This window comes from Cherax quadricarinatus, unplaced genomic scaffold, assembly GCF_038502225.1.
Source record: "Cherax quadricarinatus isolate ZL_2023a unplaced genomic scaffold, ASM3850222v1 Contig147, whole genome shotgun sequence".
NCBI classification, from domain to species: Eukaryota; Metazoa; Arthropoda; class Malacostraca; order Decapoda; family Parastacidae; genus Cherax; species Cherax quadricarinatus.
In genome coordinates this window covers 169,305-193,607 of record NW_027195173.1, presented here as the reverse complement: position 1 = coordinate 193,607, position 24,303 = coordinate 169,305, and the positions used below count along the sequence as shown (strand labels likewise).

Here is a 24,303-nt window from a genome sequence, read left to right as displayed (position 1 = left end):
ACCAAATAACCAGCACATAGGAGAGAGGAGCTTAAGACATTTCGGACCCACCTCGACCATTTGTAAATGGTCCGAGTCAGACCAAAACATCATGGTAAGCTCCTCTCTCCTATGTGTGGGTTATTTGTGTATAGAAAAGCTTTATAAGAGCACTGACTCAACTACATGTTGTAAGAATAAGTCACAATATTGTGGCTACAATTCTTCTCTAACCAACAACTTTGAGGCGACTTTATGAACCACAGTGAAGTTACCATGGCTTGATAATGGTCCATCCTGGACCATTATTGTCACCATGGCTTGGTAATGGTCCATCCTGGACCATTATTGTCACCATGGCTTGATAATGGTCCATCCTGGACCATTATTGTCACCATGGCTTGGTAATGGTCCATCCCAGACCATTATTGTCACATAGCTTCAGATTGGTCCATCCTGGACCATTAAGTTACCACTGCACTTACTAAACAAGTCACACTGTATAAGGGAACTGTTAAAGAGAGCTGACTGTATTTAACTTTTCAAAAGAGAACTTACAAAACTCTGCATTATGCAAATTTTTAATAGACTCACACTACCGTACATAAAATTAAAATGCTTTGGCACGCACTCCTCATTCACTTGAATACAAAATTTATTTTTTTATTGATTACTAACGCTAAAAAATATCCTAGTTAGTGGAAACGTCCGAGCATATTGTACAGGAATTCCTCGATTCTCGAACACATTGAGAATCTTGACTCACGAAATCGTAATGACACGAATGCAAACAAACCATACGATGGGTGGGGTTAGAACCCGCGATCAGAGAGCCTCAAAACTCCAGACCAACTCGTTAGCAACTGGTCCAGTGGCTAACGCGTCGGTCTGGAGTTTTGAGACTCTCTGATCGCGGGTTCTAACCCCACCCGTGGTATGGTTTGAGAATCTTGTGTATTGTGTATAATGTCCATAATATGGGAAGTCTTCAATGCATTGGAGACCTTCTGTATTGTGAATAATGGTATACAAAATAATGATATTATACACAGTTCAGGAGGTCAAAAATGTGTTTGTAAGTCGAGGAGTTACTGCACATTTATTATTTTACGTGTAAATGAGATTAATCAGTGTAATCACAGCCATCTTCAGTGTCTTAATGGTCTATGACAGTATTTCTCCCAGCCCAGGCTACCTGGTCAACCAGGCTGTTGTTGATAGTGGCCAGCAGGCAAATCGTTCACCAGTCATTGAAGACTGGGAGTTGTGGCCCCCCATTCGAGAAACACCGGCGCGCCGGGCTACTTCCGACGCGACTTTTGACTGCTGGGCCGGCTCCTACAAGAGGAAGGACATCCAGTCACAGATGCTGCAAGTGATGAGCACATTGGCGCCTTGCGTGTCAGTGGTCTCGGTGAAGGACATCTGTCCCTCGCACGTCTGCCCGTGGTGTGATATTGTGTTCTCTAGGCTCGATTTTACCTGTAAAGACAAATGCAAGCAATGTAAATCAGCAGTCAGGATGCAGGAAATCTTCAACTTACAAACATGTTGGGGACCTCCACAACTGTGTATAATAATGATTTTTTTTTTTTTTTTTTTTTCAACAAGTCGGTCGTCTCCCACCGAGGCAGGGTGACCCAAAAAAGAAAGAAAATCCCCAAAAAGAAAATACTTTCATCATCATTCAACACTTTCACCACACTCACACATAATCACTGCTTTTGCAGAGGTGCTCAGAATACAACAGTTTAGAAGCATATACGTATAGAGATACACAACATATCCCTCCAAACTGCCAATATCCCAAACCCCTCCTTTAAAGTGCAGGCATTGTACTTCCCATTTCCAGGACTCAAGTCCGACTATATGAAAATAACCGGTTTCCCTGAATCCCTTCACTAAATATTACCCTGCTCACACTCCAACAGATCGTCAAATAATGATATTATAGACAACAATGATAGTATGCACAATACAGAATATTCTCAACGTGTCTGTAAGTAGAGGAATTACAAAACATCCTTATCTGCCGTCGTTACTTTTTAACCCTTAAACGGTCCAAACAAATCGACGTTCAAATTCGTAGCTACAAAAGTAGATCTACTTTTTTTAATATATTTTCAAATGTAAAACAAAAAAGATGATCTACATTTTTTTCATACTTTCAGATGTTGAAAAAACGTATACAGTGGACCCCCGCATAACGATCACCTCCGAATGCGACCAATTATGTAAGTGTATTTATGTAAGTGCGTTTGTACGTGTATGTTTGGGGGTCTGAAATGGACTAATCTACTTCACAATATTCCTTATGGGAACAAATTCGGTCAGTACTGGCACCTGAACATACTTCTGGAATGAAAAAATATCGTTAACCGGGGGTCCACTGTATATACGTTTGGACCATTTAAGGGTTAAAATCTCTGTTTGGTGGCAAACGACTTTTGCATCTCACACCAAGATTTTCTTTAGAGATTGTAGTTGTCACAACCAAAATAAAACTTACTATATTGAGAGAGAGATTAGCCAAGATTTTGCTTTCAGAAATCGTATTTGTCATGACCAAAACAGATTTACGGTATTGAGAGTTCAGCCAAAGACTTTCTTCGGAGATTGTAGGCCTGGTCACAGACTGGGCCGTGGGGGTGTTGACTCACGAAACCCTCTCCAGGTATACTCCAGGTACTCCAGGTAAACTCCAGGTCACAACCAAAATAAGACTTATGGTACAGAGAGTATCCAAAGATTCTTTTTGGAGATTATAGTTAGCAATGCCCAAAATGTACTTACTGTATTGAGAGATAGATTAGCACCTTGTAGAGCCAAGCCGCATCCACAGACCAGAACGTTAGCACCGGACTCGCTACCAATGGTTGTGATAGAAGCTCCGCTTGGTCGTCTCTGTGATTCCTGCAATCCGTGCCTCTGCAAACCAACTTAACTTCAATACAAATTAACTAAAGACTATTAAGACAAACTACAAGAGGTAATCTTACCATATTTTATTGATGTATTAAAGAAGGAGGGCGGTGTTTTATGTTAAATGTTGGTAGGTAAGACACATAGGCAACAGTTAGGAAACTTTATTCCGAAACGTTTCGCCTACACAGTAGGCTTCTTCAGTCGAATACAGAAAATAGGCAGGAACACTAGAGATGTGAAGACGATGTAATCAGTCCATCACCCTTGAAGTTGTAGATTTGAGGTTGTCAGTCCCTCAGCCTGGAGAAGTTCAGTTCCATAGTCCGGAACTATCTGAAGATCAAGTGAGTGTGGAGACTTAAATACTGTGGGAAGGAGAGGTGCAGAGTAGTAGCAGTGAGAATGCAGCCACTGAGAGGTCACGTCCCTCTCAGATCAAACATTTCTCACTTGAAAAAGTTGTCCAAGGTGTTTTCTCTTCTGTACCAAGATGCCATTGTGTTGCAGTGTCTGACAGGGTGAATATCAAAATGGTACACAATACCGACAGGTTGGTAGGCAAGACACATAGGCAACAGTTAAGCAACTTTATTCCGAAATGTTTCGCCTATACAGTAGGCTTCTTCAGTCAAGTACAGAAAATAGGCAGGAACAGTAGAGATGTGAAGACAATGCAATCAGTCCATACACAAATAACCCGCACATAAAAGAGAGAAGCTTACGACGACGTTTCGGTCCGACTTGGACCATTGACAAAGTCAGTGTGACTTTGTCAATGGTCCAAGTCGGACCGAAACGTCGTCGTAAGCTTCTCTCTTTTATGTGCGGGTTATTTGTGTATCGTTCCAGTCACAGTATTGTGCCTTTTTGTTATTTAATCAGTCCATGTTCGTGTTCCCTATAACAGTAAATTATTAAAAACAAGGGGCCGGTGTTTTATGAAAACATTAATTATAACATTAAAACATTTAAAACAAGGGAGTGGTGTTTTAAGTATAAAGTATTTCCTATAACACTAAATAATGGGGAATTTATATCCAAAATAAAACACACTGGAACCTCGGTCTTCAAACGAACTGGACCTCGAATGAACCAGACTTTGAACAAGCCAGACCTCAAGCAAACCAAACTTCAAACGAACCGGACCTCAAACGAACTAGCCCAAACAACTTCGTTCAGAAAAACCTGAGCCGGGCTTTGAACGTTCTTCTGGAGTGTGAGTACGCTAACTTGTTTACAATCTAAGCCGTAAAAAACTTTACAGGAAAGCCCTGCTTCGAAAGTGCTTTGAAGTGACCTCAGACACTGACCTAAATCTCAGACACATTTGGAAGAGTCAGTTCAACATCGTCCAGTGTGTGAGGATGATAATTAAAGCCTGGTACAGTGGACCCCCGCATAACGATCACCTCCGAATGCGACCAATTATGTAAGTGTATTTATGTAAGTGCGTTTGTACGTGTATGTTTGGGGGTCTGAAATGGACTAATCTACTTCACAATATTCCTTATGGGAACAAATTCGGTCAGTACTGGCACCTGAACATACTTCTGGAGTGAAAAAATATCGTTAACCGGGGGTCCACTGTATATAATGTTTCAGACATAGAACTTTTCGCAGTTCTAACACCACCTGGGAACCGATTAAGTTCAAATATCAAGGTCTCACTGTATACACATTATCTCCATGGGGAAGTAGAACAGAATTCTTCCTCTGTAAGGCAGGCGTGTTGTAAGAGGCGACTACATGCCGGGAACAAGAGGCTAGTAACATCTGTATACATTACTAAAGAAAAAGCTATAAGGTTTTCTACTTTTTTGGGTCACCCTGCCTTGGTGGGAGACAGCCAGTAATTTTTATTAATGCATTGGCCGCTTCCCCACCAAGGCACGGTGACCCGAAAAAGGAGAAACATCATCATCATTCACTCCATCACTGTCTTGCAAAGGCGTGCCTGCGCTTTTGTTAAAAACTGCAACATACCAATACGGCGTCTGTGGTGAAAATAAAATAGAATTTGAAGATATATTACAAGAAACATTGAAGATACATATTACCTGGAGATTACCTGGAGAGAGTTCCGGGGGTCAACGCCCCCGCGGCCCGGTCTGTGACCAGGCCTCCTTAGGTCAGTGTCCCAGGATGCGACCCACACCAGTCGACTAACACCCAGGTACCCATTTTACTGATGGGGAACATAGACAACAGGTGGAAAGAAACACGTCCAATGTTTCTACTCTGGCTGGGAATCGAACCCAGGCCCTCACCGTGTGAAGCGAGAGCGTTAACCACCAGGCCACCAGTTAAAAGTACAATTTACACAGTGTATATTCTCTTAATTGAGGAGTGCACTGTATCAAAGTTTACTGTACCATCTTAGATGGTTAGCATTAACCCACCTTATCCAAAGTTTATTGTACCATCAAACCTCATTAACATTAACCCACCTTATCCAAAGTTTATTGTACCATCAAACCTAGTTAACATTAACCCACCTTATCTAAAGTTTACTGTACCATCAAACCTAGTTAACATTAACCCACCTTATCCACAGTTTACTGTACCATCTAACCTGGTTAACATTAACCCACTTTATCCGAAGTTTACTGTACCATCAAACCTAGTTAACATTAACCCACCTTATCCACAGTTTACTGTACCATCAAACCTAGTTAACATTAACCCACCTTATCCACAGTTTACTGTACCATCTAACCTGGTTAACATTAACCCACCTTATCCACAGTTTACTGTACCATCAAACCTAGTTAACATTAACCCACTTTATCCACAGTTTACTGTACCATCAAACCTGGTTAACATTAACCCACCTAATACGTTATCTCCGAGCTACGCTTACCATTACTGTCGTAGAGGATATAAAATACAGACAAGCTGAAGATTAAGTCACACTGGGTATCTTTATTGACTGAAAGTTACAAATATACTTGCACGGCCTTACCTGACACACAGGACAAATGACCTCCTCAGACTGCTGTAAGGTCACTTGATTCGCCAGGGCCGCGGCGTCATACTTCATAATGTCTACCAGTAGTCGTTCCTCTAAAATATGAAAGATTTCATATAAAAACAAATTGAAATTCCATCTCTACTACAAATTGAAAAGTCTATCTACTACACCAGGGTCATTAAGACTGGTTGGTTGGTTAATGGGGTTTAAAGTCTATCTACTACACGAGGGTCATTAAGACTGGTTGGTTAGTTAATGGGGTTTAAAGTCTATCTACTACACCAGGGTCATTAAGACTGGTTGGTTGGTTAATGGGGTTTAAAGTCTATCTACTATACGGGGGTCATTAAGACTGGTTGGTTGGTTAATGGGGTTTAAAGTCTATCTACTACACCAGGGTCATTAAGACTGGTTGGTTGGTTAATGGGGTTTAAAGTCTATCTGCTACACCAGGGTCATTAAGACTGGTTGGTTGGTTAATGGGGTTTAAAGTCTATCTACTACACAAGGGTCATTAAGACTGGTTGGTTGGTTAATGGGGTTTAAAGTCTATCTACTACACCAGGGTCATTAAGACTGGTTGGTTGGTTAATGGGGTTTAAAGTCTATCTACTATACGGGGGTCATTAAGACTGGTTGGTTAATGGGGATGACTGACAATGGGTAGTGGATGACTGGTAAAAGTAATTGTGGTGGATAATTTAGGTGTGATCCAGGAGTCGAGTCTGGCTGACTGGTTTCCCCTGAATCCCTCTGTAAATGTCACTTCACTCTCACTCCAACAGCATATCCATTACTTGTCACCACTAACTTCTAACATCTACACAAGCCTGCTGGATGCTCAAGCCCCTAAAACTCAAACCCTATTTTACAACTGAACTATGAATAATTGTACATAATAACAATTGTAATAATAATTAGTAATAATAATTTCTCCGTGTTAAGTGGAAAAATAAGCCGTGTGTGTCATGAAAGATAACTTAAATGCCAGAAGCAGCAGCAATAATAATAATAATAATAATAATAATAATAATGTGTACCTTGATTGACCAGTTCTTGCTGTATCTCCTCCATAACAGACATCCAGGGCTCCTCCTCCACCTCCGAACCATCCAAGCTTTTCCTGAAAAGTTCAAAATTTTCCTGAAACTCCGCAACTTACAGGCGTACCTCGCTTTCATAATAATAATAATAATTTCTTTTCTGCAGTATACAGGTAAAGTAGTCAATGCTTTACAAAATATTGTTAGGTACAAAGGAAAGCCCCAAGCTTCGCTTTATATACAGTGGACCGCCCGGTTTACGATATTATTTCATTCCAGAAGTATGTTCAGGTGCCAGTACTGACCGAATTTGTTCCCATAAGGAATATTGTGAATTAGATTAGTCCATTTCAGACCCCCAAACGTACGCATACAAACGCGCTTACATAAATACACTTACATAATTGGTCGCATTGGAAGCTGATCGTAAAGCGGGGGTCCACTGTATTTTGAAGGTGATGCGGACATCAACCGTAAGCACCAAGTCCAGTGGTTATACTACAGTTTTATAGGTACATCATTAGTAAGGCGTCAACTAGCTCAGTTCTGGTCTATATACTACAGAATGGATATAAATTCATTAGAAAACATTCAGCAAAGAATGACAAAATTAATACATAGCACAAGAAATCTTCCATACGAAGAAAGATTGAAGTCCCTTAAATTACAATCACTAGTAAGACGAAGAATGAGGGGAAACACGATCGAAGTGTATGAGTAAAAGATTGGTATTAATAAAGGAGATATAAAGGTCTTGAGGATATCCCTCCAAGAGAGCACTGGCAATACAGTGGACCCCCTGTTTATGATATTATTTCATTCCAGAAGTACAGTGGAACCTCAAATATAGAACTTTCTTCGGTCCAGAAGGCTGGTCAAGTGTCGCTACCGAACGAATTTATTCTCATCAGGAATAATGTAAATTAGATTAGTCCACTTCAGACCCTCAAAAATACACTTATAAAAGCACTTACAAAAATACACTTACATAATTGGTCGAGTTTGGAGCAGTTCGATTTTTGAGGTTCCACTGTATGTTCAGGTGCCAGTACTGAACGAATTTGTTCCCATAAGGAATATTGTGAATTATATTAGTCCATTTCAGACCCCCAAACATACACGTACAAACGCACTTACATAAATACACTTATATAATTGGTCGCATTGGGAGGTGATCGTAAAGCGGGGGTCCACTGTACTGGATTCAAATTAGACAAGTTTAGATTTAGAAAGGATATAGGAAAGTATTGGTTTGGAAATAGGGTAGTTGATAAATGGAACAGTCTGCCTAGTAGGGTTACTGAAGCTAAAACCTTGGGTAGTTTCAATTTAGGCAGGATAAATATATGAGTGAGAGGTGTAGGATTTGAGTGGGACTTGTACATGGGTAAATAGAGATGGGAAGTGCAGTATCTGCACTCTGAAGGAAGGGTGTTAATATTGCAGTTTTATAACTGTAGTGTAGGCACGCCTCTGGCAAGACAGTGATGGAGTGAATGATGATGAATGTTTTTCTTTTTTGGGCCACCCTGCCTTGGTGGGAGACAGCCGATGTGTTAATAATAATACAGTGGCCCCCGAGTTTCGGCCATAATTCATTCCAGAAGGTTGTTCGAGTGCCGTTACCGAGCAAATTTGTTCCCATAAGGAATAATATAAATTAGATTAGTGTGTTTCAGACCGCCAAATTATTATTATTATAATCAAAAAGAAGCGCTAAGCCACAAGGGCTATACAGCGCTGCAGGGTAGGGAAGGAAGCAAGGGAATTGGATGGCAGAAGGGAGGGGAGATGATCAGCAGGTTACGGAAAACAGCGGGGCAGGGGATAGTACGGGGGTAGAGGGTAGCAAGAGATACAAGTAGAAAGGGCTGAAAGTATCAGAATTTGTGAAGTAAGTCAGTCGTTGTCAAAAAGTCAATGAGAGAGTCCGGATGAAAGGTGGGTCCATCAGCGAGAAGGGAAGGTAAAGAGAGAGCAGCGGGGCGAAGACGACGACAGAGGTAAATTCTGCGTGCTCGTTGATAAAGTGGGCAGTCCAACAGAATGTGGCTGACTGATAATGGAGCTTGGCAATTCTCACAGAGAGGAGCAAGACGCCTCTCCATGAGATATCCATGAGTAAGACGAGTATGGCCAATGCGAAGACGGGAGAGAGTAGTCTCCCAACCTCGACACTGGTGATAAGAAGACGGCCAGTAACCTATACTCGGTTTAATAGACTGAAGTTTGTTGCCGAGCATAGTAGACCAACGTTGTTGCCAACGGGTGTGAAGGTGGGAAGATATTACAGCAAAATAGTCCGTACATGGAATACCTCTATAAGAAACTGGTAGGTCATGTACTGCTGACCGCGCAGCAGTGTCTGCCTGTTCATTGCCCTGTACGTCAACATGACCAGGGACCCAACAAAAAACAATATCTTTATGCTTAGTAAAGATGCGGCGTAGCCAAAGTTGGATACGGAGGACTAAGGGGTGAGGTGTATCAAATTTTTTTATAGCCTGTAAAGCACTAAGGGAGTCTGAGACAACCACAAATGATGACACAGGCATAGATGCAATACGGATAAGTGCTGTAAGGATGGCATATAATTCAGCAGTAAAAATACTAGCTGAAGATAGTAAATGCCCTTGTACGACGCTGTCCGGAAACACTGCTGCGAATCCTACGCCGTCAGAAGACTTAGAGCCATCTGTGTACACAGCAATGGCATGAGAATGAGAGTGAAAGTGGTCAAGAAAAAGAGAGCGGGAAGCGACCGTAGACAGTTGTGCTTTCGAGCAAGGGAGGGAGAAAGAACAGACTCGAACAGCTGGAACTTCCCAGGGGGGTAGGGAAAAGTGAGATGCTACATGTACATAGAAAGGTGGTAGTTGAAGAGAAGACAAGAGCGAATGAAGGCGAAGAGAGAAGGGACGGAGTAAGCAGGGGCGGCGAACAAATAAAGAATGTCTACTAATATCAGTGACCATTCTATAAATGGAAGGATTGCGGAGATCATGAGAGCGTACATAGTAGCGCAGGCAATGGGCATCACGGCGATCGGATAAGGATGGAACGTTCGCTTCTGCATAGAGGCTTTCGACAGGGGAAGAGCGAAAAGCACCAAGGCATAAACGTAATCCTTGGTGATGAATGGGGTTAAGGCTAGAGAGAGTAGCAGGAGATGCCGCTGAATAGATCTGGTCACCATAATCAAGTTTTGATAAAATAAGGGTGGAATGTAGGTGAAGGAGGGTTCGACGATCAGCTCCCCACGAAAGATGAGCAAGGGTTTTAAGAAGGTTCAGCCGGCTGTGACAAGTTGCCTTCAGAGAGGTAATGTGAGGTTTCCAGGATAACCTACGATCAAAGAGGAGGCCCAGAAACTTGACTGTATCACGTTCAGGGATACGTGAGCCATAGAGGTACAAAGGATGATCAGAGATGACAGAGCGTCTAGTGAAAGTGATTTGGTGGGTTTTAGTGCTGGAAAATTTAAACCCATGTGTGGTGGCCCAATTGGAAACACGGTCGACTGCATGCTGGAGAGAAACTGTAAGGAGGTGACAGTCAGCGCCTGCACAGGCAATAGCGAAGTCATCAACATAGAGTGATGACCAAATATTTGATGGAAGACTAGAGGCCAAATCATTAATAGCAAGGAGAAAAAGTGTTGTGCTCAGAACACATCCCTGGGGGACACCTTCAGCTTGGATAAAGTCCGGGGAGAGCACATTATTAACCCGAACACGGAAATGCCTGTCAGTTAAAAAGTTCTTAAGGAAGGATGGTAGATTGCCTCGAAGGCCTAAGGAGTGGGCTTGGGCTAAAATATTATACCTCCAAGTTGTGTCATATGCCTTCTCAAGGTCAAAAAATATGGCAATAACTGAGTGGTTATTCGCAAAGGCATTACGAACATACGTATCCAAGCGCAGTAAGGGGTCTATGGTAGAACGTCCCTTACGAAAGCCATATTGACGAGTGGAGAGACTGTTGTGTGTCTCTAAATACCACACTAAACGTCTATTTACTAGACGTTCCATTACTTTGCAAACTGCACTGGTAAGAGCAATGGGACGATAGTGGGAGGTTTCATGTCCCGTAGTGCCTGGTTTGCGGAAAGGGAGAACAATGGCGGATTTCCACAGCTGTGGAAGAACTCCTTGTGACCAAATAAGATTGTAAAGGCGTAATAGGACTGCAAGGGCTGACTGATGTAAATGTTGTAGCATACGAATATGAATGTCGTCGGGCCCAGCTGCCGATGATCGACAAGCTGAGAGTGTTGCCTCCAGTTCTTGAAGTGTAAAAGGCACATTATACTGTTCTTCTCTGAGAGAAGAAAAGTCCAAGGGTGCTAACTCTCTGGCAGACTTTGAGGAAAGAAATGAGGGGCATAGATGGAGTCCCTGAGAAATACGGACCAGATGATTGCCAATTTCATTGGCAACATCTAGTGGGTTTGCTATATCAACACCGGCAACCCGCAGAACAGGAGCCGGGTCAGGAGAATATTTACCACTCAGTTTTCGTACTTTTTTCCAGACTGCACTCATAGAGGAAGCAGAGGTGATGGTGGAGACATAATCTCGCCAGCAAGTGCGTTTAGCGTCACGGATGACACGGCGAGCAATCGCACGCTTCTGTTTAAAATCAAGGAGTCGCTCTGTGGTTCTATTGTACCGGTACCTGCCCCATGCAGCGCGTTTCAAACGTACTGCACGAGCACAAGCAGGAGACCACCAAGGCACGCATTTCTGAGAATGCCTGCCCGAAGTTTGGGGTATAGAATGAGAAGCTGCGGTGAAAACGGAGGACGAGAAGAGGTGTAAAAGCTCATCGATGGAGGACGAAGAAGGAACCTCTTTAAAAACAGTCAGGTGTGAGTAAAGGTTCCAATTTGCCCGATTAAATTGCCAGCGTGGGGTGCGAAGAGGTGGCGAATATGAAGGGGAAGTAAGAATGATTGGGAAATGATCACTGTCATGTAAGTCCGGGAGAACAGACCAAGTAAAGTCTAATGCGGCGGAGGAAGAGCAAACTGAGAGATCGATGCAAGAGAGAGTATGAGTCCGAGGATCAAAATGGGTGTGAGTACCTGTATTTAAAACATGGAGGGGGTGGGTGGCAAGAAAAGCCTCTAACTGAATTCCACGGGAATCACAGTGAGACCCTCCCCAGAGGAAATGGTGGGCATTAAAATCACCAAGTAACAGAATCGGTGGCGGTAATGACGAAACAAGGAAGGCAAAATCCGGAATAGATAATGCCCGAGAAGGAGAGAGATATAAAGAACAGAGCGTATACCACCTATGTAAGTGGATACGGGCTGCTGTGTAATGCAGCGAAGTATGAATAAATAGCTGATGGTACGGAATATCAGTGCGGAGAAGAAGGGCACTTTCATTAAAGGTCCCATCAGGAAAAGGATCTGAAGAATACAATAAATTATAGCCTGAGATGTGAGAAATAACAGCAGAGTGTAATTTTGGCTCCTGTAAGCAAACACCAACAGGGGCAAACTGGGAGAGTAACATCTGAAGCTCACCCCGATTACCCCTGAGGCCGCGTATATTCCACTGTAAAAAGGCCATAATTGGCAATGATAAAGATACTTGAAATCCGCAGGTAAGGGTTCCTACGGACTAGAAGGGTTAGAAAAGTCCACATGCGGAGGCAGTGGAAAATGTTCAAGCAGCGAAGGAACGGTGCGCTGTGAAGAAAGGAGTTGCGCAGATGGAGCAGAGGAGAGAGAAAGAGCGGAAGGTGGATCAGTGTCCATTGATGGTTTGGTCTCTGCAATATATTCAGAGATTGCTTCAAGTGTTTCGGAATTCAGAGATGTCGTATGGGAGACAATATTGGGAATGGTAGGGGGAGGATGAGTAAAGATTGGAACTGTATTGGACTGTACCAAGGTAGGGGGGGGCGAAAGGGTGGAGGGAACTGGAGAAGCGTGGCAGGGGACAGAAGAGACAGGAACCTGGGAGGTGGCAGAAGAGGAAGAAACTTGGGAGGGAACAGGGGAGGAAGGTACATTACGAGGAGGAGGGTGAACCTCTGCACTTGTAACTGAGCCAGTGAGAGGGGAAGAACTAGGGACAGAGACAGGGAGGGTAAAATGAGGAGGTGGAAGATGGGTAGGAGGTGTTACCGGACCTTTTTTTGACTTTTGAGAAGTAGAGGGACGATTGGGAAGAGGTGTCGTACGAGGTCTCGTCGATACTGAGGCTTGTAAGAGAGAACTCGAAGAAGCGAGATTAGACTGAGGCGTTGAAGTAGGGACGTCTGAGCCGAGGACAGCAAAAGGATTAGATACAGGATTGACTATGGGAGAGGTAACCACAGAGGTGGGTGTAGAAGATGGGATACCAGAAGTGGGGGGACGTTTTGAAACACGGGAATAAGAAACACGTGGGAGTCTCCCTTGGAGGCGGAGATGAGAAACTGCCATGGCATAAGGGAGACCTTCTGTCTCTTTGAGGTAACGGATTTCCCGCTCGTTTAAATAGACCTGACAACGGCGAGAGTACGAAGGGTGAGCCTCATGACAGTTAAGGCAAGAGGGAGATCGATTGCAAGACGTATTAGAATGGTCATCGGCACCACAGACTGGGCATTCGGCGATAGATCTGCAATATTTCGCTGGATGGCCAAATCGCCAGCAATTTCTACACTGTTGTGGTGTAGGGATCACCTTTCGAACTTGTAACCGATGTCCTGCTATATAAACGGAGGATGGGAGTTCTCGGCTGTCAAAAGTTAAACGAGCCACATTGCTAGGGTATCGTCTCCGCCCACGGGCAGGAAGAACGTAAGTGTCTACCTTGAGGATTGGGAGATCTTGGAGTTCCAGCTGTTCTAGAATGTCGGTGCCACATGTCTGGAAATTTTGTTGAACTATGGTATGGGGCAGAATAACGGTACCACTACAAGAATTGAGGGAATGATGTTTTTCAAGGGTGACAGGAACAGTATCTATATGGGAAAGACGAGAGAGCTCACGAGCCTGGGTAGCATTCTGTACGGTAATGATGCGCGTACCGCTCTTAAGAGCATGAAAAGAAATATCTTTACCAACATGGCGTAGGAGTGCCTTGCCAATACTATGGTCAGAAAGATAGGCAGTAGAGGAAGTTGGTCGTAAAGTGAAGAATTTAGTCCACTGTTCAGTCTGAAACTGAGCGTGGAAAGGTAGTGAAGGACGTGTCGATCGTTTCTGAGAAGAACGAGAAGGTGAAGGTGGAGAAGTATCATCAGCAGGTAATTGTCGTTGACGTTTAGGCGTGGGACCAGAGTTGGTCCGACGTGGAACGGGTCGGCGATTTGAAAATTGCCGCACCGTAGAGGGAGAGGCCGGAAGCATAGTCAGAGGAGAGCGAAGGTCTGATAAATCGAAGGAGTCAGTCGAGGCCTCAGTACCTGAAGCGGGTGAGGAAACAGCACCGGCAATAGGTACAGAGGCATGAGGAATGTCTGAAGAGTGGTCCAAAGACGAGGCGGGGTCAGAACGGGGTGCGGTATCAAGAAGGGGCCCGGGGGTACCAGGTTCATGGACTAGGGCTGCCATGGTTAGGTTACTTCTTTCTTTTTGTTTTTAAGAAAAAAAAAAAGAAAGAAGAAAAGAAAATAAAAATAAAAAAAAGAAAAAAAAAAGGGGGGACCGGGGAGGGATAGTTCCTAGGAGGAATGAAAGGGCCAGAAATCTCCCTCCGCGCCCAAGAGGACTCGACACCGCTAGTAGCGCAGATGCAGCATGGAACCCGTGCCATACCCTACCCTTCATGCCAGTAAACCAGCAATCTGGGATAGCAACCTCACATCTGCCGAGCTACCTCGGTGGACAAAAGAGAGGGCGGCCGGATATCCGCCACAAAGCATACCTCCTTCAGCCACCACCCCCGGAATCCGAAAGGTGGCTTCCAGAGATACACCCGTCGCCCAAAAGACACCCAAAGCTACTCCGGGATACCGGAGAGGGATCGGGACATCCCTAGGCAATCCAGATTCCACGGCAAACTACGCCACCGCCAAGAAACCTCAACGGAATGGGATGGACCCCGGTGTCCTTTCCCCTACCTAGGAACTAGCGCGCCTGTGGGAGAAATCACGAAGGCTAAAAAGAGGAAGGGCAAAAGGGAGGGGTGAGGAGGAGGAGGAGGAATGGAAAAAGGGGAGGATGGGGAGGATGGGATAGGGGAGGGGAGAATGGGGGGTAATTAGGTTCGGTCTGAGGAAGAAGACCGACAGGGCTAATTCCTCAGACCAAGAGCCTCTTCACCACGCCAAGGAGCCCCCCTTGAAGAGGTCAGACCGCCAAAAATACAGTGGACCCCCGGTTAACGATATTTTTTCACTCCAGAAGTATGTTCAGGTGCCAGTACTGACCGAATTTGTTCCCATAAGGAATATTGTGAAGTAGATTAGTCCATTTCAGACCCCCAAACATACACGTACAAACGCACTTACATAAATACACTTACATAATTGGTCGCATTGGGAGGTGATCGTTATGCGGGGGTCCACTGTACACTTACAAAAACACTTACAATACGCTTACATATTTGTTCGAGCTGGGAGCTGTACCAAACTCGGCCTACCAGTGCAATTATTGCTTTGGAAGCATTGAAAATGGGTTTGATTTGTGAAGGATCTGCCCAGTATGGGCCAATAGGCCTACCACAGTGTTCCTCCTTTCTTACGTTATTTTACCTTTTCATCGTTTTTTTAGGCCTAGCGCTACTGCGCACTTAATAAATGATAGTGCAAATGTGTTTTTTAGGCTTTTATATGCACTGTATTAGTGAGGTATTAGCCAGGTATTAGCAAGGTATCAGCCAGGTATTAGCCAGGTATTAGCCAGGTATTAGTGAGGTATGTCTGTACTCAGAAGTAACTTTATATCCAGTTCATCAATATCTGAAAAATCATTTTTTTTCAAAATTTAAGGATATTCCATTTTCTCAAGGGACATTTGACGTAAGATAGTTACTTAGTATGTTAAGTTAGTACATAAGTCAGTAAGTTAGCTAGCAAGTTAGTTAACAAGTTAGCTAGCTAGCAAGCTAGTCAGCAAGCAAGTTAGTTAGCTATCAAGTTAGTTAGCATGTTAGTTAGCACAGACACACATAAGTACCATACATAATAACACACAGCTACACTGTAAAAAAAAAATTCCTTGAATCAAGAGCACTTTAATACCACCCAGGCACCCTATAATAATAATAATAATAATAATAATAATAATAATAATAATAATAATAATAATAATAATAATAATAATAATATATAGTTTTGGAGTGGTTGGTGCAATTATTTAATAAATGTATGGAAGAGGGTAAGGTACCTAGGGATTGGCAGAGAGCATGCATAGTTCCTTTGTATAAAGGCAAAGGGGATAAAAGAGAGTGTAAAAATTATAGGGGGATAAGTCTGTTGAGTATACCTGGTAAAGTGTATGGTAGTTATAATTGAAAGAATTAAGAGTAAGACAGAAAATAGGATAGCAGATGAACAAGGAGGCTTTAGGAAAGGTAGGGGGTGTGTGGACCAGGTGTTTACAGTGAAACATATAAGTGAACAGTATTTAGATAAGGCTAAAGAGGTCTTTGTGGCATTTATGGATTTGGAAAAGGCGTATGACAGGGTGGATAGGGGGGCAATGTGGCAGATATTGCAGGTAGGAGGTAGGAGGTAGGTTACTGAAAGCAGTGAAGAGTTTTTATGAGGATAGTGAGGCTCAAGTTAGAGTATGTAGGAAAGAGGGAAATTTTTTCCCAGTAAAAGTAGGCCTTAGACAAGGATGTGTGATGTCACCGTGGTTGTTTAATATATTTATAGATGGGGTTGTAAGAGAAGTAAATGCGAGGGTCTTGGCAAGAGGCGTGGAGTTAAAAGATAAAGAATCACACAAAGTGGGAGTTGTCACAGCTGCTCTTTGCTGATGACACTGTGCTCTTGGGAGATTCTGAAGAGAAGTTGCAGAGATTGGTGGATGAATTTGGTAGGGTGTGCAAAAGAAGAAAATTAAAAGTGAATACAGGGAAGAGTAAGGTTATGAGGATAACAAAAATATTAGGTGATGAAAGATTGGATATCAGATTGGAGGGAGAGAGTATGGAGGAGGTGAATGTATTCAGATATTTGGGAGTGGACGTGTCAGCGGATGGGTCTATGAAGGATGAGGTGAATCATAGAATTGATGAGGGGAAAAGGGTGAGTGGTGCACTTAGGAGTCTGTGGAGACAAAGAACTTTGTCCTTGGAGGCAAAGAGGGGAATGTATGAGAGTATAGTTTTACCAACACTCTTATATGGGTGTGAAGCATGGGTGATGAATGTTGCAGCGAGGAGAAGGCTGGAGGCAGTGGAGATGTCATGTCTGAGGGCAATGTGTGGTGTGAATATAATGCAGAGAATTCGTAGTTTGGAAGTTAGGAGGAGGTGCGGGATTACCAAAACTGTTGTCCAGAGGGCTGAGGAAGGGTTGTTGAGGTGGTTCGGACATGTAGAGAGAATGGAGCGAAACAGAATGACTTCAAGAGTGTATCAGTCTGCAGTGTAAGGAAGGCGGGATAGGGGTCGGCCTAGGAAAGGTTGGAGGGAGGGGGTAAAGGAGGTTTTGTGTGCGAGGGGCTTGGACTTCCAGCAGGCGTGCGTGAGCGTGTTTGATAGGAGTGAATGGAGACGAATGGTTTTTAATACTTGACGTGCTGTTGGAGTGTGAGCAAAGTAACATTTATGAAGGGGTTCAGGGAAACCGGCAGGCCGGACTTGAGTCCTGGAGATGGGAAGTACAGTGCCTGCACTCTGAAGGAGGGGTGTTAATGTTGCAGTTTAAAAACTGTAGTGTAAAGCACCCTTCTGGCAAGACAGTGATGGAGTGAATGATGGTGAAAGTTTTTCTTTTTCGGGCCACCCTGCCTTGGTGGGAATCGGCCAGTGTGATAATAATAATAAAAAAAAAAAAAAAAAAAAAAATTATTTGTACCAGTACAGTGGACCCCCACCTTACGAACACATCGCGTTACATTAAATCCGCCATACGAAGCATATGAACGCAAAAATTTTGCCTCGCCTCACGATAAAAAACTCGCCTTATGTGATTCGTCCGAGACACATCCCACGTGTGGCCTCAGCGCCAGTGTTTACAAGCCAGCCAATGCGGTCGCATCTATGCATACATTTGGTATATTTCACATAATCCCAGTGTTTTTAGTGCTTGTAACTACAAAATAAGTCACCATGGGCCCCAAGAAAGCTTCTAGTGCCATCCCTGTGGTAAAAAGGGCGAGAATTAGTATGGAATTGAAAAAAAGATTAAGGAAATGTGTGCAAAGTGGGTTGAACTGCAAACCTTTATGGATGAAAATCACCCTGACACAGCTACTGCAAGCCGTGCTGGTGACTATTACAATGACAATGTTGTGGCCCATTGTAGGAAAGTCTTAAAGGAACGGGAGGTACAGAGCTCTATGGACAGATTTGTTGTGCGACAGAGCTCCAGTGACTCTCAAGCTGGTCATAGTGGCATTAAAAGAAGAAGGGAAGTAACCCCGGAAAAGGACTTGCTACCTGGTCACAGACCGGGCCGCGGGGGCATTGACCCCCGGAACTCTCTCCAGGTAAATCTCAAGTCCTTATGGAAGAGGATTCCCCTTCTAAACAACAACTTCGACACTCTCCCCTCGTCCCATCCCATCAATCATCACCAGATCTTCAATAAAGGTAAGTGTCATGTACAGTGGACCTCCGGTTTACGATATTATTTCATTCCAAAAGCATGTTCAGGTGCCAGTACTGAACGAATTTGTTCCCATAAGGAATATTGTGAATTAGATTAGTCCATTTCAGACCCCCAAACATACACGTACAAACGCACTTACATAAATACACTTACATAATTAGTCGCATTGGGAGCTGATCGTAAAGCGGGGGTCCACTGTATTCTAGTCTTAGTAGAGTAGTAATTGTGCATGTCTTCTTCAGTTTGTGTGTATTAAAATTAATATTTCATGTGGTAAAAAAAATTTTTTCATACTTTGGGGTGTCAGGAACAGATTAATTTGATTTCCCTTATTTCTTATGGGGAAAATTAATTCGGCTAACGATAATTCGATAATTTCGGCTTACAATGAGCTCTCAGGAACGGATTAATATCGTAAGGCGGGGGTCCACTGTACTACTATATAGAAAGTCCCTTGTTAAACAGAACATTTCCCGCAAATTAGGTCAATTTTGTCCCAGGATGCGACCCACACCAGTCCACTAACACCCAGGTATCTATTTTACTGCTAGGTGAACAGTGACAGCAGGTGTCTTAAGGACACAGGTCCTAGTGTTTCCAGCTGTACCGGGGATCAAACCACAGATCTCAGTGTGTGAGCTGAGTGCGCTACCAATCGAAGAGAAAGTTCGAGAGCACGCAAGACAACCGCACCACGTACTTGACGGCCAGTAAGTTGGAGCAGCGGTTGAGGGCGGCCCACTCCATCTCCATCACATCCTGCACCAGCTGAGTGGGGTCGTCTTCGCCCAGGGGCTGACCGGACGAGCGAAAGCGCTGCACCACCTGCGACCGGTTCCACCGCAGCCGTTCCATGCAACGCTGAAATAACAGGACCAGCTTAGGCCCAAAACAAAAACTTCGACGATTTTGGGAACGAGGCCGTTGGTGGCCCGTGTTACACAGTCTTTATCCTAGGATAAGTCTACACTTTAGTTATTCTACGATAATTTGTCCGTATTTAGTCAGTTTATTCTTTATCCTAGGATAAGAAACTTTAGTAATAATAATAATAATAATAATAATTATAATAAATAATTATAATATAGTAATAGTAATAATAATTATAATAATATAATAATTAAATAATAATTACAATAATAACAATAATAATTACAATAATAATAATTACAATAATAATTACAATAATAATAATAATTACAATAATAATAACAATAATAATAATAATTACAATAATAATAATAATTACAATAATAATAACAATAATAATTACAATAATAATAATTACAATAATAATTACAATAATAATAATTACAATAATAATAATAATTACAATAATAATTACAATAATAATAATTACAATAATAATAATTACAATAATAATAATAAAATTACAATAATAATAATAATAATAATTACAATAATAATTAAATAATTACAATAATAATTAAATAATTACAATAATAATAATAATAATTACAATAATAATAATTACAATAATAATAATTACAATAATAATAATTACAATAATAATAATAACAATAATAATTACAATAATAATAATAATAATAATAATAATTACAATAATAATAATTACAATAATAATAATAATTACAATAATAATAATAATAATAATAATAATATTACAATAATAGTAATAATAATAATAATAATTACAATAATAATAATAATAATAATAATAATAATAATAATAATAAAAATTACAATAATAATAATAACAATTATAATAATAATAATTACAATACTAATAATAATAATAATTACAATAATAATAATAATTATAATAATAATAATAATTACAATAATAATAATAATTATAATAATAATAATAATTACAATAATAATAATAATAATTACAATAATAGTAATATTACAACAATAATAATAATAATAATTACAATAATAATAATTACAATAATGATAATAATAATTACAATAATAATAATAATAATAATAATAATAATAATAATAATTAAAATAATAATAATAATAATAATTACAATAACAATAATGATAATTACAATAATAATAATAATTACAATAATAATAATAATAATAATAATAATAATAATTACAATAATAATAATAATTACAATAATAATAATAATAATAATAATAATAATAATAATAATTACAATAATAATAATAATAATAATAATAATAATAATAATAATAATAATAATAATAATAATAATAATTACAATAATAATAATAATGATAATAATGATAATAATTACAATAATAATAATAATGATAATTACAATATTAATAATAATAATAATAATAATAATAATAATAATAATCACAATAATAATAATGATAATAATTACAATATTAATAATAATTACAATAATAATAATAATAATATTAAGGTCATTTAAATCCCCGGGTGGGAAGCGCTAAACCCTCCGGGGGCTGAGTTAACACCATTAAACTCCCCAGCTCCACTTCCTCGGATCAAAGCCCCAAAAATACATCAAATAAGTGACTTACTTTACGATAAATATCTTTCCAGGGCGGAGTTCGTCCTCTGGGGTTCTTATATAGCTTCCTGTGGGCCACTGTGGCCCCCAGTGGCCCACCCTGGCCACTCTCCATCACCTTAAACCACTTATCTCGCCGTAAACCACCGGTAAACCCAATTTAAACCGCTGGTAAAGTCGAAATAATGGTTTTTCTGAGGATGTTTTAAGTGTCAGCTGAATGTTGTTGGTGTCTCCCCACTACCTGTGTCTTATTTAGTTTTATGATCTTGATCCAAGGCCATGGAGGTGGTTATTTCTGTTGTGTGTCTAATTCGTGATACCCCAGCTGTTGCGTAGCCCATACGGGTTTGCCGTCTCCCCATTATTATAATAATAAAAATTTTAACCCCACTACCTGTTCTTTCTCAAAAAAATTCAAATTTGGACGAATTTTACAAAAAAAAAAAAATAGGAAAATTCCTGACACAATATTTTATTTATGTGTAAATAATAATTTTTTAAAGGAGGAGAGTAATTTTTTTAAATAAAAAATATTTTAAATTTTATATTGTCATTTGGTTACAAGGGTCGATTCACAGCTCCTGGCCCCTTGTCGTACCTCTTCATAAAGCTATATATGGATCCAGTTTCCACTACATTACTCTCCAGACTGTTCCACTTTCTGACAACTCTATGGCTGAAGAAATACTTCCTAACATCCTAACACGGTGTACAGAGTCTTGAACGATTCCTTACTGAGGTATCGGAACTCCGTTCTCAGGTTTGTCAGGCGCCCATATGCTGCAGTAGTTATCTGGTTAATGTGCGCCTCAGGAGATATGTCCTACCTTATCCTTGACTGCTTGTAAGCTTCACATCGTCTGCAAACAGGGACACCTCTGAATTTATCCCTTCTGTCATGTCATTTATATATACAAGAAACAGCACCAGACCTAGGACTGATCCTTGTGGGACCCCACTCGACACACTGGACCTAGGACTGACCCTTGTCGAACCCCACTCGACACACTGGACCTAGGACTGACCCTTGTCGAACCCCACTCGACACACTGGACCTAGGACTGACCCTTGTGGAATCCCACTCGACACACTGGACCTAGGATTGACCCTTGTGGAATCCCACTCGACACACTGGACTTAAGACTGACCCTTGTCGAACCCCACTCGACACACTGGACTTAAGACTGACCCTTGTCGAACCCCACTTGACACACTGGACTTAAGACTGACCCTTGTGGAACCCCACTCAACACACTGGACCTAGGACTGACCCTTGTCGAACCCCACTCGACACACTGGACCTAGGACTGACCCTTGTGGAATCCCACTCGACACACTGGACCTAGGATTGACCCTTGTGGAACCCCACTCGACACACTGGACCTAGAACCGACCCTTGTGGAACCCCACTCGACACACTGGACCTAGGATTGACCCTTGTGGAACCCCACTCGACACACTGGACCTAGAACTGACCCTTGTGGAACCCCACTCGACACACTGGACCTAGGACTGACCCTTGTGGAATCCCACTCGACACACTGGACCTAGGATTGACCCTTGTGGAACCCCACTCGACACACTGGACCTAGAACTGACCCTTGTGGAACCCCACTCGACACACTGGACCTAGAACTGACCCTTGTGGAACCCTGTTCGACATAAGCGCCCACTCTGACACCTCACCACGTACCATCACTCGTTTTTTCCTTCTTGTCAAGTATTCCATAATAAGTACGTTATTCAGGACGTTACCAGGAGGCCTGGTCACAGACCGGGCCGCGGGGGCGTTGACCCCCGGAACTCTCTCCAGGTAAACTCCAGGTAATACACAAATACAGTTACATAGATTATCATACACAGCCGCCTGAGACTTTACTCTGTTTACTACTACTCTCTGTGTTTTATTTGTCAGGAAATTATAGATCCATCGACCGACTTTTCCTGTTATTCCTTTAGCACGCATTTTGTGCGCTATTACGCCATGGTCACACTTGTCGAAGGCTTTTGCAAAGTCTGTATATATTACATCTGCATTCTTTTTGTCTTCTAGTGCATTTAGGACCTTGTCGTAGTGATCCAGTAGTTGAGACAGACAGGAGCGACCTGATCTAAACCCATGTTGCCCTGGGTTGTGTAACTGATGGGTTTCTAGATGGGTGGTGATCTTGCTTCTTAGGACCCTTTCAAAGATTTTTATGATATGGGATGTTAGTGCTATTGGTCTGTAGTTCTTTGCTGTTGCTTTACTGCCCCCTTTGTGGAGTGGGGCTATGTCTGTTGTTTTTAGTAACTGAGGGACGACCCCCGTGTCCATGCTCCCTCTCCATTGGATGGAAAAGGCTCGTGATAGGGGCTTCTTGCAGTTCTTGATGAACACAGAGTTCCATGAGTCTGGCCCTGGGGCAGAGTGCATGGGCATGTCATTTATCGCCTGTTCGAAGTCATTTAGCGTCAGGATAACATCGGATAGGCTTGTGTTAATCAAATTTTGTGGCTCTCTCATAAAAAATTAATTTTGAACTTCGACTCTCAGTCTGGTTAGCGGCTTGCTAAAAACTGAGTCATATTGGGACTTGAGTAGCTCACTCATTTCCTTGCTGTCATCTGTGTAGGACCCATCTTGTTTAAGTAGGGGCCCAATACTGGACGTTGTTCTCGACTTTGATTTGGCATAGGAGAAGAAATACTTTGGGCTTCTTGCAATTTCACTTATGGCTTTAGTTCTCGCGTTTCTTGACTCCTGTAAGATTCCTTTAGGTTTAGTTCGATGTTTGCTATTTCTCCGACCAGTGTCTCCCTACGTATTGCAGATACATTGGTCTCTTTTAGCCGCTCTGTTATTCTTTGCCTTCAACTGTAAAGGGAGCGCCTGTCTCTTTCTAGTTTACATCTCCTCCTTTTTTCTTAAACTAATATACCTTGAGCATACCTCAAGTGCCACCGAGTTAATCTGTTCTAGGCATAAGTTGGGGTCTGTGTTGCTTAGTATATCTTCCCAGCTTATATCAGTTAGGACTTGGTTTACTTGGTCCCACTTTATGTTTTTGTTATTGAAGTTGAATTTGGTGAAGGCTCCCTCGTGAGTTAGTTAGTTAGTTTAATATCTTTATTATGCACCCCATACCCATCCTGTGGGTGGTAG

The 24,303-nt window shown here is 41.8% G+C and overlaps 1 protein-coding gene across 1 annotated transcript; it reads right to left on the bottom strand.

The window, feature by feature from the left end:
- Positions 1-940: 940 nt before the first annotated feature.
- On the bottom strand, positions 941-21,407 carry Ripalpha (RPA-interacting protein alpha). The gene is made up of 6 exons (XM_053794464.2): positions 21,166-21,407; positions 19,352-19,512; positions 6,916-6,998; positions 5,867-5,967; positions 2,773-2,907; positions 941-1,461 (listed from the first exon to the last, which is right to left on the bottom strand). Exons 1-6 carry the CDS (start codon positions 21,268-21,270, stop codon positions 1,318-1,320), a joined length of 729 nt encoding a protein of 242 aa, XP_053650439.1. The 5' UTR covers positions 21,271-21,407; the 3' UTR covers positions 941-1,317.
- Between the last annotated feature and the right edge of the window lie 2,896 nt (positions 21,408-24,303).